This window comes from Melitaea cinxia, chromosome 28 (assembly GCF_905220565.1).
Source record: "Melitaea cinxia chromosome 28, ilMelCinx1.1, whole genome shotgun sequence".
Taxonomy (NCBI): Eukaryota; Metazoa; Arthropoda; class Insecta; order Lepidoptera; family Nymphalidae; genus Melitaea; species Melitaea cinxia.
In genome coordinates this window covers 3,000,382-3,013,076 of record NC_059421.1, presented here as the reverse complement: position 1 = coordinate 3,013,076, position 12,695 = coordinate 3,000,382, and the positions used below count along the sequence as shown (strand labels likewise).

At 31.6% G+C, this 12,695-nt stretch overlaps 1 protein-coding gene across 1 annotated transcript in view; it reads left to right on the top strand.

The window, feature by feature from the left end:
* Nucleotides 1-12,695, top strand: part of LOC123667412 (serine/threonine-protein kinase Genghis Khan) — an 88,327-nt gene that overhangs the window by 36,758 nt on the left and 38,874 nt on the right. Inside the window, exons 27-36 of the mRNA XM_045601316.1 lie at nucleotides 1,857-1,910; nucleotides 3,875-3,981; nucleotides 4,667-4,717; nucleotides 5,354-5,473; nucleotides 6,301-6,417; nucleotides 7,531-7,701; nucleotides 10,177-10,271; nucleotides 10,757-10,883; nucleotides 11,254-11,394; nucleotides 12,446-12,665. Of these exons, the coding sequence (XP_045457272.1) occupies nucleotides 1,857-1,910; nucleotides 3,875-3,981; nucleotides 4,667-4,717; nucleotides 5,354-5,473; nucleotides 6,301-6,417; nucleotides 7,531-7,701; nucleotides 10,177-10,271; nucleotides 10,757-10,883; nucleotides 11,254-11,394; nucleotides 12,446-12,665 (1,203 nt within the window). The remainder of the gene's footprint in view (nucleotides 1-1,856; nucleotides 1,911-3,874; nucleotides 3,982-4,666; nucleotides 4,718-5,353; nucleotides 5,474-6,300; nucleotides 6,418-7,530; nucleotides 7,702-10,176; nucleotides 10,272-10,756; nucleotides 10,884-11,253; nucleotides 11,395-12,445; nucleotides 12,666-12,695) is intronic.

Genomic DNA, 12,695 nt, shown 5'->3' with positions numbered 1-12,695 from the left:
GAGGTCGTCATATCTAAATGAGTACAAAAAAATATTAAAATAGGAATCGGCTATCAAAATCAATAAAATTACGTAAAAGTGACAGCAGAATGCATATTATTTTAGTTTTAAGTCTTTTTTATTATTATTTACAGTCAGTTTTATCGTATATAGAATCTCAGTGCATTTGCCTTATTTATTTTGTTACCGATCATACGATTTCTAACTAGAGACTATTTAAAAAAAAATAAAAAAATGTATATTTTGTTGTATCGGTGCTTGTAAGACACGTATCAAAGATTTTGTATATGGATTTTATATATTAAGCTTTAAATAAGTTTTTGCATGAACTGTTCATATTGGTGGTATATACGAACTTTTTAATTTGTTTTGCAATTTAGGGGGCAACATTCTGAACTAGATAATTACCCTTTTCCGTAATTCCATCTTCAATGACATTTGAAAGTAAATTATTTTAGTAGCTGCCTATTTTTCGATTGGGTTTAAAATTAAAATTATTGTTTAGGAATTTGCATTACATTAGAGTTGGTTTCAAGAAAAACTCATCAAAGAAATCTCATTTGAAAAACAATGTAATAAATTGAAATTTAGAGATTGAATATCATCTCCAGATTTGTTATATTTTTTTAACAGTAATCATTGCAGAATGAAATCTTTCAATAAACTAACATTACTTTTGAACCCAAATCTCTATAGAAGTAAATTTTGGAGCCAACTAAAATTAGTAACGATTACTATTATGAAAAATTATTAAATTTAATAAATGACGCCGTAAATGATAACACAACGTTCTGAAATCATGTATTAGGAACTGTCCATAAATTATGGCATGCGAAACTTTACCAAACTTTACCTTTCACAACAAAATATAGAATGTTTATATTGATATGTTTTCTGAGTGCTAAGTCTCGACGTCAGAAAATCGTATCATCGTTTGTATTATTTAAAATGTTTATGTTTAAACATACTTGGTACATTTACTTTGCATTTAGGTTGAGTCCCTAAGGTTATTATACTTAGAATTTGAAAGTCATAACAAAACTTACTGCAAATAGCAAATACTATTAATAATCAATATTAATAAATGGATCAGCGAGTTTCAAATTTACAGAGTAGCTTTAAAATAGCCCATTCATTTTAGGATTGACAGGAAAAACTTTTGGTGTGCAATTAATTTTGATGAGATTATACTCAAGACTTATATGTTACTTTGAATGTTAATTACAATTGTGAATCTATGAGACAGTCTTATGATGGATGGCCCGTTTTATAGTATGGCCATTTGGGACGTGTTGTAAATGTAACGATCACGTGTACAGTATGATGTAAATGTACATATATATTATATATTAAACTTTTGTTGTATTCTCTTGTTATTCATTTTGGTTTTTTTTTATGTCATACCTATATAAAATTTGATATCGGTTCCAATATTATAAAAATAACTGATCCTTTTGTTTACGTACAGATTGATTTGGAACATGTTGTGTTCGAAATATAACAGTTCGTAAGCAAAACGATTCGTTTTTTGAATATAGGAACTTGGTTTAACAGTTTCATCAAATGATTTATTTTTATGTAAAATGGACATTTAATCTTTATGTTGGTCGTGTTGAGTGATATTCGGCACTATTGCAAGCATTATGATTAACAGCAAATAGTTAATATTTCTTTTTACTTATAAATCATAATGGCAACACCATGAGAAATTTATCGGTCAAATAATTATAGCCTCTATTCCAATCAAAAAAAAAAAAAAAAAAAAGAATTAAATTGGTAAGAAAATATATCAAGTAGAAAGTTGTAGTCTTCAGGTTGTAAGTTAAATATTAAACTAGTAAGTTATACGCAAGCAGCGAGGCAAGGATCGGCCAAGTCATCCAGCTACTGGAGCGGCAAAGAAGAGAATGGTTCGTGATTTTTATTAAGTTGAAGTTTGTCCATAATATACGTCCTGTTAGAAGTAGATACGTGACTGTGTATGTCTTTACCTTGGTCATTTATTTGTCTGTTGGTGATCTAAAAATAAATACGTCCTTAGAACATCATCTTTCTAAAAAAAAAAAATTCAATTTATTTTGAGTCTCGTATGAGTTTATTAAAATGTGGCTTTTCCCGTGGGTGTCGTAAGAGGCGACTAAGGGATAACACAGTTCCATTACCACCTTGGAATTTAAAAAAGTCGACCAATGGCGGCATATCCAACTGCTGGCTTTGAAATACACAGGCCGAAGACGGGCAGCAGCGTCTTCGGTGCGACAAAGCCAGCCCTGCGGTCACCAACCCGCCTGCCCAGCGTGGTGACTATGGGCAACACACATGAGTTCACGCCATTTTTGTTGCGAACTTGAGGAGGCCTATGTCTAGCAGTGGATAGGCTGAAATGATGATGATGGTACAGAAATTGGGTAGGACGTTAAGAGTTGGTGATATTTTTCATAAAAATGAAAATATATCTGTATATAAAATTATATTATCATTATATCTGTATATAAAATCTATTATCGTAAATACACAAAACATTAATTTCTTTTTGATTTGTGCAGTTTTTTATCCTTAACGATGGAGTGAAAATGTGACGTTTTTGTTTTTCATGGTGATGTTTCTATATGAAAGCAATTTAGAAATTGTCTAAATTTATTTTTTAATCACCAATAGATTTTGCTCACAAAGGTTTCCGTGGATTTTCTGTCTTTGTGCTGCGTTTTTAGTTAATAAATAGTTTTGTACATGTTTCATTGTAAGTACGAGCAAGTGTCAAGGAAAATTACATCATTTTTATTGATTTTTTGATTCCATATCGCTGTTTCGAGGGTTTTTTTAAATAGATTTCGTTATATAAGCTAAATTTTAGTTTTATTTACATCGATGCTAAATTATGTATAGACTTAGTACTTACTTGTAGTTTTATTGTTTATGTAAATTAATTTAATAGTTTTAATATTTATTGTAGTTATGTCATAAGCAGACTCCGAAACAGTGATGGTTGATAAACGATTCGGCGATATTAAGATTTGAATACATATTCTTACTTTCATTGTAAATTGCTTCGCTTTGCTTGAGCTTTCTTGCAGTGGCATGGATGGGACAAAAAATAAGAAAAAATGTAAAAAAATTTCATGTGCTTATCATTAAAATTGTCTAAAATGTTCTTTGGCGTGTCTATATAATGATATAGTCAAATATGTCCGTTCATACACAGCATAATAACGCGCTAAGCGTTTTTCGTTTTCCTTTAACACTTGTTTGTATACGCACTTAGGTACTAATCTGTTTTTTTTTTTTTTTCATTGTAAACCCTAGTTTTGTAAAGATATATCGACGTTGGCGCAACATTTACACAAATATTTTTTTCTAGATACCTTTGTAAATAAATATTAAAATGCTATTAGATAATTAATGGTTTACGTTTGACTTCTTCGATTTTTTTCTTTGTAAATATTGATTTTTATTTTTTCTTTGTAAATATGGATTTTTAATATTTTTTTATTCATATTATTAGAACTACCTTTTTTTTTACAATAATGTAACAATTTAATTGTGTGTGTTTTGTGTCAATGTTGCCAGTGTGGGCTAAGGTTTTAGTTTGTACAGCCGTCCTGTGCATGTCTTAGTCCCTATGTTCACTAAAATGTACGTAAAGTTGGGTGAGATCATTGTCATTTTAAGATTTTAAATATTTTGAATAAAACACCCGACTATACACATTACGCTATTTTTTTTATATTAATTATATATAAATATAGTTTTGTTTTAGTAACGTTGTGTAATTGTGGTTTCGGTTGGGATTGGTTTGTGTTTTTCATATCCTTTTTTTTATTTAATTTTTATTTTTCGGATTTTTTTTTTTTCTAATAAGTATATGTGTTTCCAGTCTTAGATCGTCCGCCGTCACAAATGAGCTACTTGGAACAGTTCTTGAAAGAGGCGCCCACGGAGAGGCATTACGATAATGTCGCCTCCATGAATAATGAACAGAAGGTTTGTTTTGCGTTCTAACCTGTACTTGCTTTACGATTATCGATCAATATTTACATTGGTTAAATATACTATACATATATTAATTGTTTTAAATATATTTTTTCCAAATTAAGTTCTGTTTGTCTGTGGCAAAAACTATTTCAAATTGTACAGATAGTTCTTGAGACCTGACTGCATAAAACTAATAGTGAGTGTAACATGATTGCACTAAGTACCTTAAATATTGGTCGATATAAAGTAACGAAAGCACATTGTTTATTACATCGTAACTATTACACTTGACTAAAACGTTGGTTGTTGGCACATTGTTATTAACTTTTATCATTTTATCATTTTTAATTCGACACAGTTATAATTATATAATGCGATATTTGACTGAGCTTTTAGACATTAAAAAATAACTCTTGTCTGAATTTTTTTTCCAATTTAGGTTTAGTATTTCATTTGTATATGTCATAGAAAATATTTTATGGGTTTAAAAGCTTTTCTTTTATATCACTTGTCTTTATTTTTTTTTACAAATTCATTTATATAGTTGTAAAAGTTATTTCTTACGTTTTTGTCTAAAATTCCAGCTAAATATTTATTTAATTAGATTTAATTTAGAGCTTTTTAATTTATTTTGAGTACATTTTGTTTTGTTTCGCTAATTTTTTTTTTGTTACATCCGCTTATTCACGTACAGATGTCGCCGCAATACCGTTACAGAAATGCCCAGTATTATTGCAATGCAAAGGTATACTTTTTATATATTTTGTTATAATTTTTTTTCGATTTTTTTTAATCTTTTTTAAGCTGTACTCGCGTTCTGTGTGCTTGCTTTTGTACTTGTTTAAATATTAATTTTAAATTTAATTACTATTTGTTTTGGAAATTTATTTTAAATTTTAATGATACCCTCATTTTTAATAAGATTTTAGGTTTATTGCTATTCATATTAATCCCATACTAATTATTTCATATCACAATTAACTGTTAATAACTAAACATTATGTGTACTTATAAATACAAAATTGTATTCATTTTTTTTTAATTTATTTTGACTTAAAACGTGACTTTGTAACTAATATACTAAATATAACAGTTTTTACTTAATTTTTTAAAACCAAAGAATAACCAATTTTAAATAAAATTAATAAAATACAGACGGATGCAAGAGCATAGGTACAAGACAGATTAAACTATTACTTCTGTGGACTGATTTTTGTTGGATGTATATACGTTTGAAATTGGACGTAATAAACACGGTTTCATTGAACGCCTCTCGCTTTATTTATCCATTTATATTATGCATATTTTCTTAAGAATTTTAAATCCGTTAATACTAAATTAAAATAGTAAATACATTACAAAAGTACCGACCTCCCACCAGCTCATGTACGGATCCCAGCAGTCGACGGCGATGAGTGGTTCCGCCGAGTCTCAAGACGAGATGGAGCAAAGAGCGGCTTCCCCAATCTCCTGTAAGAGTTCGCCCAGTGAGATGTCCACCGTAAGTTTTTATACAATACTATATTACTTTTAACTTCATGCAGTTAAATACTGTAGGGCTGTAATAGGCAGAAGTGAGTGTGAGTGAGTTGAATACTGTTGGAAATACATATGTATAAAAATTATCTTTATATTGAACCTTCCATTTATCCGCAAATTTATTCTGCCTTCATCAAGTTATTCATGACTTAGTAAGAAAGACCTGTGATACATAGTAAATAGACATACCTAACCTTAGTTTACCAGTAATCTTGTTATTATATGAGGATATGTATATCCTTATTATATTAATATTTTATTATTGTATATTACTTTATTCTATTAATAAATTTAAATTAGTAAAAAATCATACTAAGCCAAATGGATGTCCGGCTCGAAGGACCAATTTTTTGATAGAACTTATAATTACTGACTTGTTTAGTCAAGAAATTATAAATTACTAAAAATTAACACAGTTTCAAAAATTAAAATTATATAATGATGAGAGCGCACGACTAAATGCGAACTAAAATTATTTAATTATAACAATACATTCTTAGTAAATTTGGGTCAGCGTAATTATGCCTACGAGAAATTAATGTTCTGGAAACCTCAATTTGTAAAAAAAATAAAGTGTATAGAAATGGTAAAGTTCTGATTAAATTTTGTTGATTTATTTGTTTGATTTTTATATTTGTGAGATTTATAAATATTTATGGTTATTACTACGTTCCTATGAGTTTTGGTAATTGTTTAAAAATCGCCTCAATACTATCAGATTTTGATAATTACAAATAATAGAAAAAAAAAAAAAACTAGTTTTTATGATATAAATTTTATGATTTCCAGTATTCACTACAAGACCCGACGCTCGGTCCGGCAGTGCCCGGCAAGCAGAAGGTTCACCAGTTCCTTGTACGAACTTTCAGCAGTCCAACAAAATGTAATCACTGTACTTCTTTGATGGTAAGTCAACAAAGCAACAAATTTTTTAGTTATTGAAATGTCGTATTCAAAAATATTAATTATCTGTACTCTCGTATCTTTAAAGTTTTTATGTGTAATGATAAATTGATATTTGTTTTTTAGTGAAATAAAGATAGTATATCTAAGATAATTCTTCTTCTTCTTCTTCTTCTTCTTCTTCTTCTTCTTCTTCTTCTTCTTCTTCTTCTTCTTCTTCTTCTTCTTCTTCTTCTTCTTCTTCTTCTTCTTCTTCTTCTTCTTCAGCCGAAATGTACACTCTGACGAAGGGACTGGTCCACAACTTTATCGCTCCAATGTCCCAACTATTCGCGAGAGACCGAAAGTAACCGACATAAGGTTAAAGAACTTTATACTCAAAAAGACAATGTCACTTACATGAGAACAATACACTAAAATAAAAGTAAAACATACATATCGTCGTCTTATAAATAATGGTTTCTTCTAACGATAAAGTGTTATTGAGAATCTCTTGTAATTTTGTTTTGGAAGAATTACCCCCATACTTCAATCAAATATAACAAATGCGACTTTACCAATGAGTTGTATATAGAATGGCGTAATGTTTGAGGAATGCACTGAGAGATATTTTTTAGGCATATGATCAAAGAGGACATTTTTTTAATATGATCTATATGGTTATTAAAACTTAACTGGTTATCCAATCTTAGGCCAAGGTACTTTTCACAGGTTTTTTCTTCAATTGGAGTATTATGAACTGTTAGTGGATTGTGTTGTGAAATAATTTTATTTTTTGGTTTAAAGATAATATAACACGTTTTGGAAGCATTTATAGTTAATAAATTATGATGAAACCAATCATTTAAAAGATCTAGATCTTCCTGTGCGTGACTGATAATGTCATTTATTCTGTTTCCAAAATAAACATAATATATAAATAACATAGCCCACAGAATTAGCAAGTTGAAGTGGCAGTGGGTTGGTCATCTGTGTGTAATTTTGGGGAGGCCTATGTCTAGCAGTGGGCTGCCACGGGCTGAACTGATGATGAACTGACTCATGAGTAACAGAAAAAAGCACGTTAATTTAAAATGTAATATCGGTGGGGTTCGTAACGAAGCGACTGGTCCGCAGATCGGGCTGACGCGGCAGGGCGTGGTGTGCGAGACGTGCGGGCTGGCCGTTCACACGCGCTGCTGCGGCCGCGTGGCGCCGCGCTGCCCGCTGCCGCCCGAGCGCTCGCGCCGCCCGCTCGGCATCGACCCGGCGCGCGGCCAGGGCACGGCCTACGAGGGCTACGTCAAGGTATCGCCCACACACACACACACGGTTTATATATTAGTTTTAACCGACTTACAAAAAAGGAGGTTAAAACAAATATACTATCTATGTTATCTCAGAACTTTTAAGCGGATTTTTGAAAGATTTATGTATTAAGAGCCATTTCATACGAAAATCGGTAACAATCCGCGAAATTGTAATATTTTGACGTCGTTAATCTCAGTATTGTATGCAATAATGTAATTTATATTTTTGAAATATAATAGAGCAACCTTTGTTGTAGTAACATAGTGAATCATAATTTTGATTTATATTGTATGTACCATGTATTAAAGCTTTTCATCAGCCGCCTCCCTGGGTAAACGGTCGAAATTTATACTTTGAAGTCTTATTTTTCAATAACCTCTACCTTTATACTGTATAACAAAATATGGTAAAATGTGAAATATATATAATATAGGGTTTCGTCGATACATAATGCGGATTTTTTTCCATTTTTATCTCTATTAAACCGTAACAAAATTTTAAATTTGCAAATATTTTCCAAATAAGTACAATTTTAAAAGCGATATTTTTCTTAGAAAACAAAGAAATTTTAAGGAACTATCTATACCAAAGTAAACTTACATCATTTAGGAACATAAAAGAAATAATTAAAATGTTTAATTATTTTTAATACCTTTTGTATTATGATCTTATAGTGTGATAAACTGCATTTGATACTTTCATAAAAATAAAAAAATATGCGAAAATTACTGTAAAATAATATAATGATAATTTCTGTAAACAAATGTATAATTAAATTTTGTTTCTCACATTATTAATACAAATAGACATTTAAATCTGTTTGTCTTGTTATTTGGTAATAAATATGGATGTCGGTGTCATTGAGTTTATAAAAAAATTAAAGCCGGCATAATTAGATGGTCTATTTGCATCCAAAACTATGCAACTTACATTGACACTCAGATTTTCTGAAGCATAATAAAATGCTATTTTATTTATATCGTAAATATAAGATTCATCCGTAAACTCAAAAAAATCAATTTAAAAAAAAATGTTACATAAAATTGATTTTTTATTTTTATTTTAAATTTATTGACTGTTGTTATATAGCATACTTGAAATTTTAAACATTAATTATGTAAAACACATTTTATACCATAGTTATTATTTTTTATTGCACATTAGAAAAATATCAAGATGGTTTTTTGGTTGTCACACTATATCAAGTAGCACAAAGATCGCACGGCTCGTACGACTCACGCGATGCGACCAAATTTACCTAAACTTGCGAGCGAAAGATTCTGACATGGCTCTTACTCAAAAGGTGGTGGGTGTCATGTGGTCTCATTTAAATTTAATTGAGATCTGACAAGTACTTTTAGAGTTATAAGTAATAATGCGTATTGACTTGATTAATTTTTCGGTTACTACGTTATATTACTTGTCGATGTACTTGGAGTCGGCTTTTTTTTCGTTTTCAAGCAAACACAATCGGTGGTAGCTTTAAAAAAAAATAATCACTTAAAAAAATTATCTTGTAAAATGACTATTCGAAGGGGCTTCGAAACCTGTTTGAATAGAGTTGATTTTGATTTTGATATGGGCGGGGACAGAGTGCTACATTAGGGAGTGAGGGATAGAAACAGAGCGCTACGTTTGAGAGAGATAAAGTAGAAGAGTATTTTTATTACCCGTGCCCTGATCACGAAAATGGGTTATAAATAAATAAATAAAAATTTATTTATTTATTTTTACTTATTTATTCTTAATGTACACCAAAACACAGACACATAAAGAAAGATACAAGATGTACAAAGGCGATCTTATCGCTAAATAGCGATTTCTTCCTCTTTCGACCTTGGGTACTGGACACGATACAGTAGCAGCGGTTAGAAGTGTGCACAAATTAAGGAGGAAAAATCAATAGTAAATAGATAAAAACTACGATATGAAAAATAAATAAATTAACACTTCAGTAATGAGGGAAAGTTAAAAACTTATGTGGAATTCTTACCCGCTCAAGCCAATGCGATAGCCGTCTTTGTTGGGTGGGTATTAGACCGAAAATTCCTCGATATTGATTTGGAGAGGCCACGGCGTACGGTGCGTGGTGAATGGTGTATTTTAAGCTGAGCATACATGGTCAACATTTTTGACGTATTATGAGTTAATATTGTATTTTTATTACTAACTAGCTGACCCGGCGAACTTCGTATCGCCTAACAGTGACTTTTAAGTATTATCACAAATCTTTTGTATGGGAGTATAGAAAAGTGTTGTTTTTAGACTTTTTCAGGAAATTTAATTTTTTTTTTTTTTAGAATTTTCTCTCCGTAAGAACCATCCTCGTACTTCAAGGAATATTTAAAAAAAAGAATTAGCGAAATCGGTCCAACCGTTCTCGAGTTTTGCGCTTAGCAACACATTCAGCGACTCATTTTTATATTATAGATAATATTTTAGCAGTTGATTAATATTTATTATTCGTTTCAGGTACCGAAACCAGGCGGCGTGAAGAAAGGTTGGATGCGGCAGTTCGTTGTTGTGTGCGATTTCAAGTTGTTCCTATACGATATATCTCAAGATAGGTAAGATAGAATTATTAGCGTCATTTGATTTTTTTGAAGTTATTATCTTGATAGTATGACCTTGAACTTTGTAGAGTTGTCTGACAATGTCTGTTTCTTTTGTCTGTTTCTTTTTAACCTACTTCATAAAAGGAGGAGATTAGTCATATATATATATATATATATATATATATATATATATATATATATATATATATAATTTTATGTATGTTCGGGGATAACTTCGGCGTTTATGAACCGATTTTGATAATTCTTTTTTTAATTGGAAAGAATATATCATTAGTGTTGTATCATGATAAGGAAACCAGGATCTGATGATTGGATCCTAGAGAAATCGAAGGAAACCCTCGAAAATCCGCATAACTTTACAATTATTATTATTACTGAATACAAACCGTTTTGCTTAAAAGTTATTGACTCGGATAATAGTTCTGTGTTATACTGAGTGATAAAGATAGATTTTAATAAATCATATACAATTCCAGAAACGCGTTACCATCGGTATGTGTAAGTCAAGTGCTAGACATGCGGGACCCCGAGTTCAGCGTGACGTCAGTGAAAGACTCTGACGTCATACACGCGAGCAAGCGCGACATACCTTGTATATTTAGGGTGAGTGCTGCAACACATACTAACTCAGTAATAAATAGTTCTTTAAAAAAAATGTTTAATGTTATTGTCCTTCGATAAATGGCGCTAATTGTATCTTATGCTACTTCCATATATACTAACTCAGTAATATAAACTCAGTAATTAATAGTTCTTCAAAAAATTGTTCAAAGTTTGTTGTCCTTCGATAGATAGCGCAAATAGTATCTTATCCTATGTCATACAATAAACATTTTATTATGTTTTAACAAATACAGCTATATTATAGTTTGTTTTTAAAACAAATCCATCTTTTGCTTAACTTAAAATATCCGCTTTTACGGTGACTGTATTTTTCACATTTAATTCTTTAATAAATTTAATAATTCCACAGATATCAACGTCACAACTCGAAGGTGGTAAAAGGTACCACACGTTAATGTTAGCGGAATCCGAGTCAGAGAAAACGAAATGGGTGGTCGCATTGAGTGAACTACATAGGATATTAAAAAGGAACAACCTACCAGATAAATATGTGAGTATTGATGTTCGAGCAAATATTTATCAAATGAAGCCATTTGTTATTTCTTTTAGTAATAGATATTTTATACTTTGCGGCATAAGTTAAAAGATAAAGGCAACAGGATGTGTAAACTATACAGAAGTGTGGGTAGGGCAAAAAATATCCTGCTCAAAACTTCGAGTAGCCAGACTGATTAAGCACCTCGACTTTTCAGAAGATCACATCTAAATAATAGTGTTTTAAAGTAATAAGCTGTTTTTCAGTGACTGTTTTTGAAGTCGTACGTACGTTAGTCTTACAGTAGTATACGGACACATATATGGTTAGGTGTCGTCATTTGTTCAACAATTGCGACTTGGAGAATAGAATAGAGAATCTTCTCTGTTAGATATAATAAAATTTGAATCATAATCATTACAGTCGTAGCTTAAACCTATAAATTGGATCTATAATACCTTAAAATCGTTGAATTGCATTATTTTATTATATAGGTAGTTTGTGAAAAATAAACAACATTTTTGAAAATTAGACATTTATTTTGATTTAAATAAAACAAAAAAAAAAAAATCGGCCCATTTCGGGATTGGCGGAAACAAATGTAACATTTATTGAAGTTTATCCTAAAAAATAAAGAATAAAAAAACATAACCTTGACCTTTTGCTATAAAAAATATAGCAAAAGGTCAATTTTTGCAAAAGCTATGACTGTTTGAAAGTAGCAAAGCATTTTTTTTTAATTTTAAAATTTTGTTTTGGGTTTGATAAAAAAAAATTGAAAAAATTTTGAATTGAACTGCAGCCGGACATTCCTATAAAGAAATGAACTTGGGGAGGACTATGTCCAGCAGTGGACTGCAATAGGCTGAACTGACTGACTGGCTGAAATAAAGGGGCTACTTTGATATACTAATTCCGCAAAATTAAAAAAGGGCCTGGATTTTTATTCACGTGGCACGTGATCTAAAACACCTACAGAACCCTATTTGAAGGAACGCAGTTAGGAGTTAGCAATATTCTATATATACAGACAGCGTGTGACGCTAAGGGTGTGGTGTGTCCGCAGGTGTACTCTGCGGCGTGCGTGGCGGAGGCGGCGGGCGCGGGTGCGGGCGCGGCGTGCGTGCGCGGGGCCACGTGCGCGGCCGTGCTGGAGGGCGCGCGCGTGTGCGTGGGCGGGGACTTCGGGCTCGCCCTGCTGGACCTGGAGCGCGCCGAGCTGGTGCCGCGCCGCGCGCACGCGCCCGTGCACCGCCTGCGCTACGTGCCGCACGAGCAGCTGCTCGGTGAGTGTCGCTACACATACAGAACACACA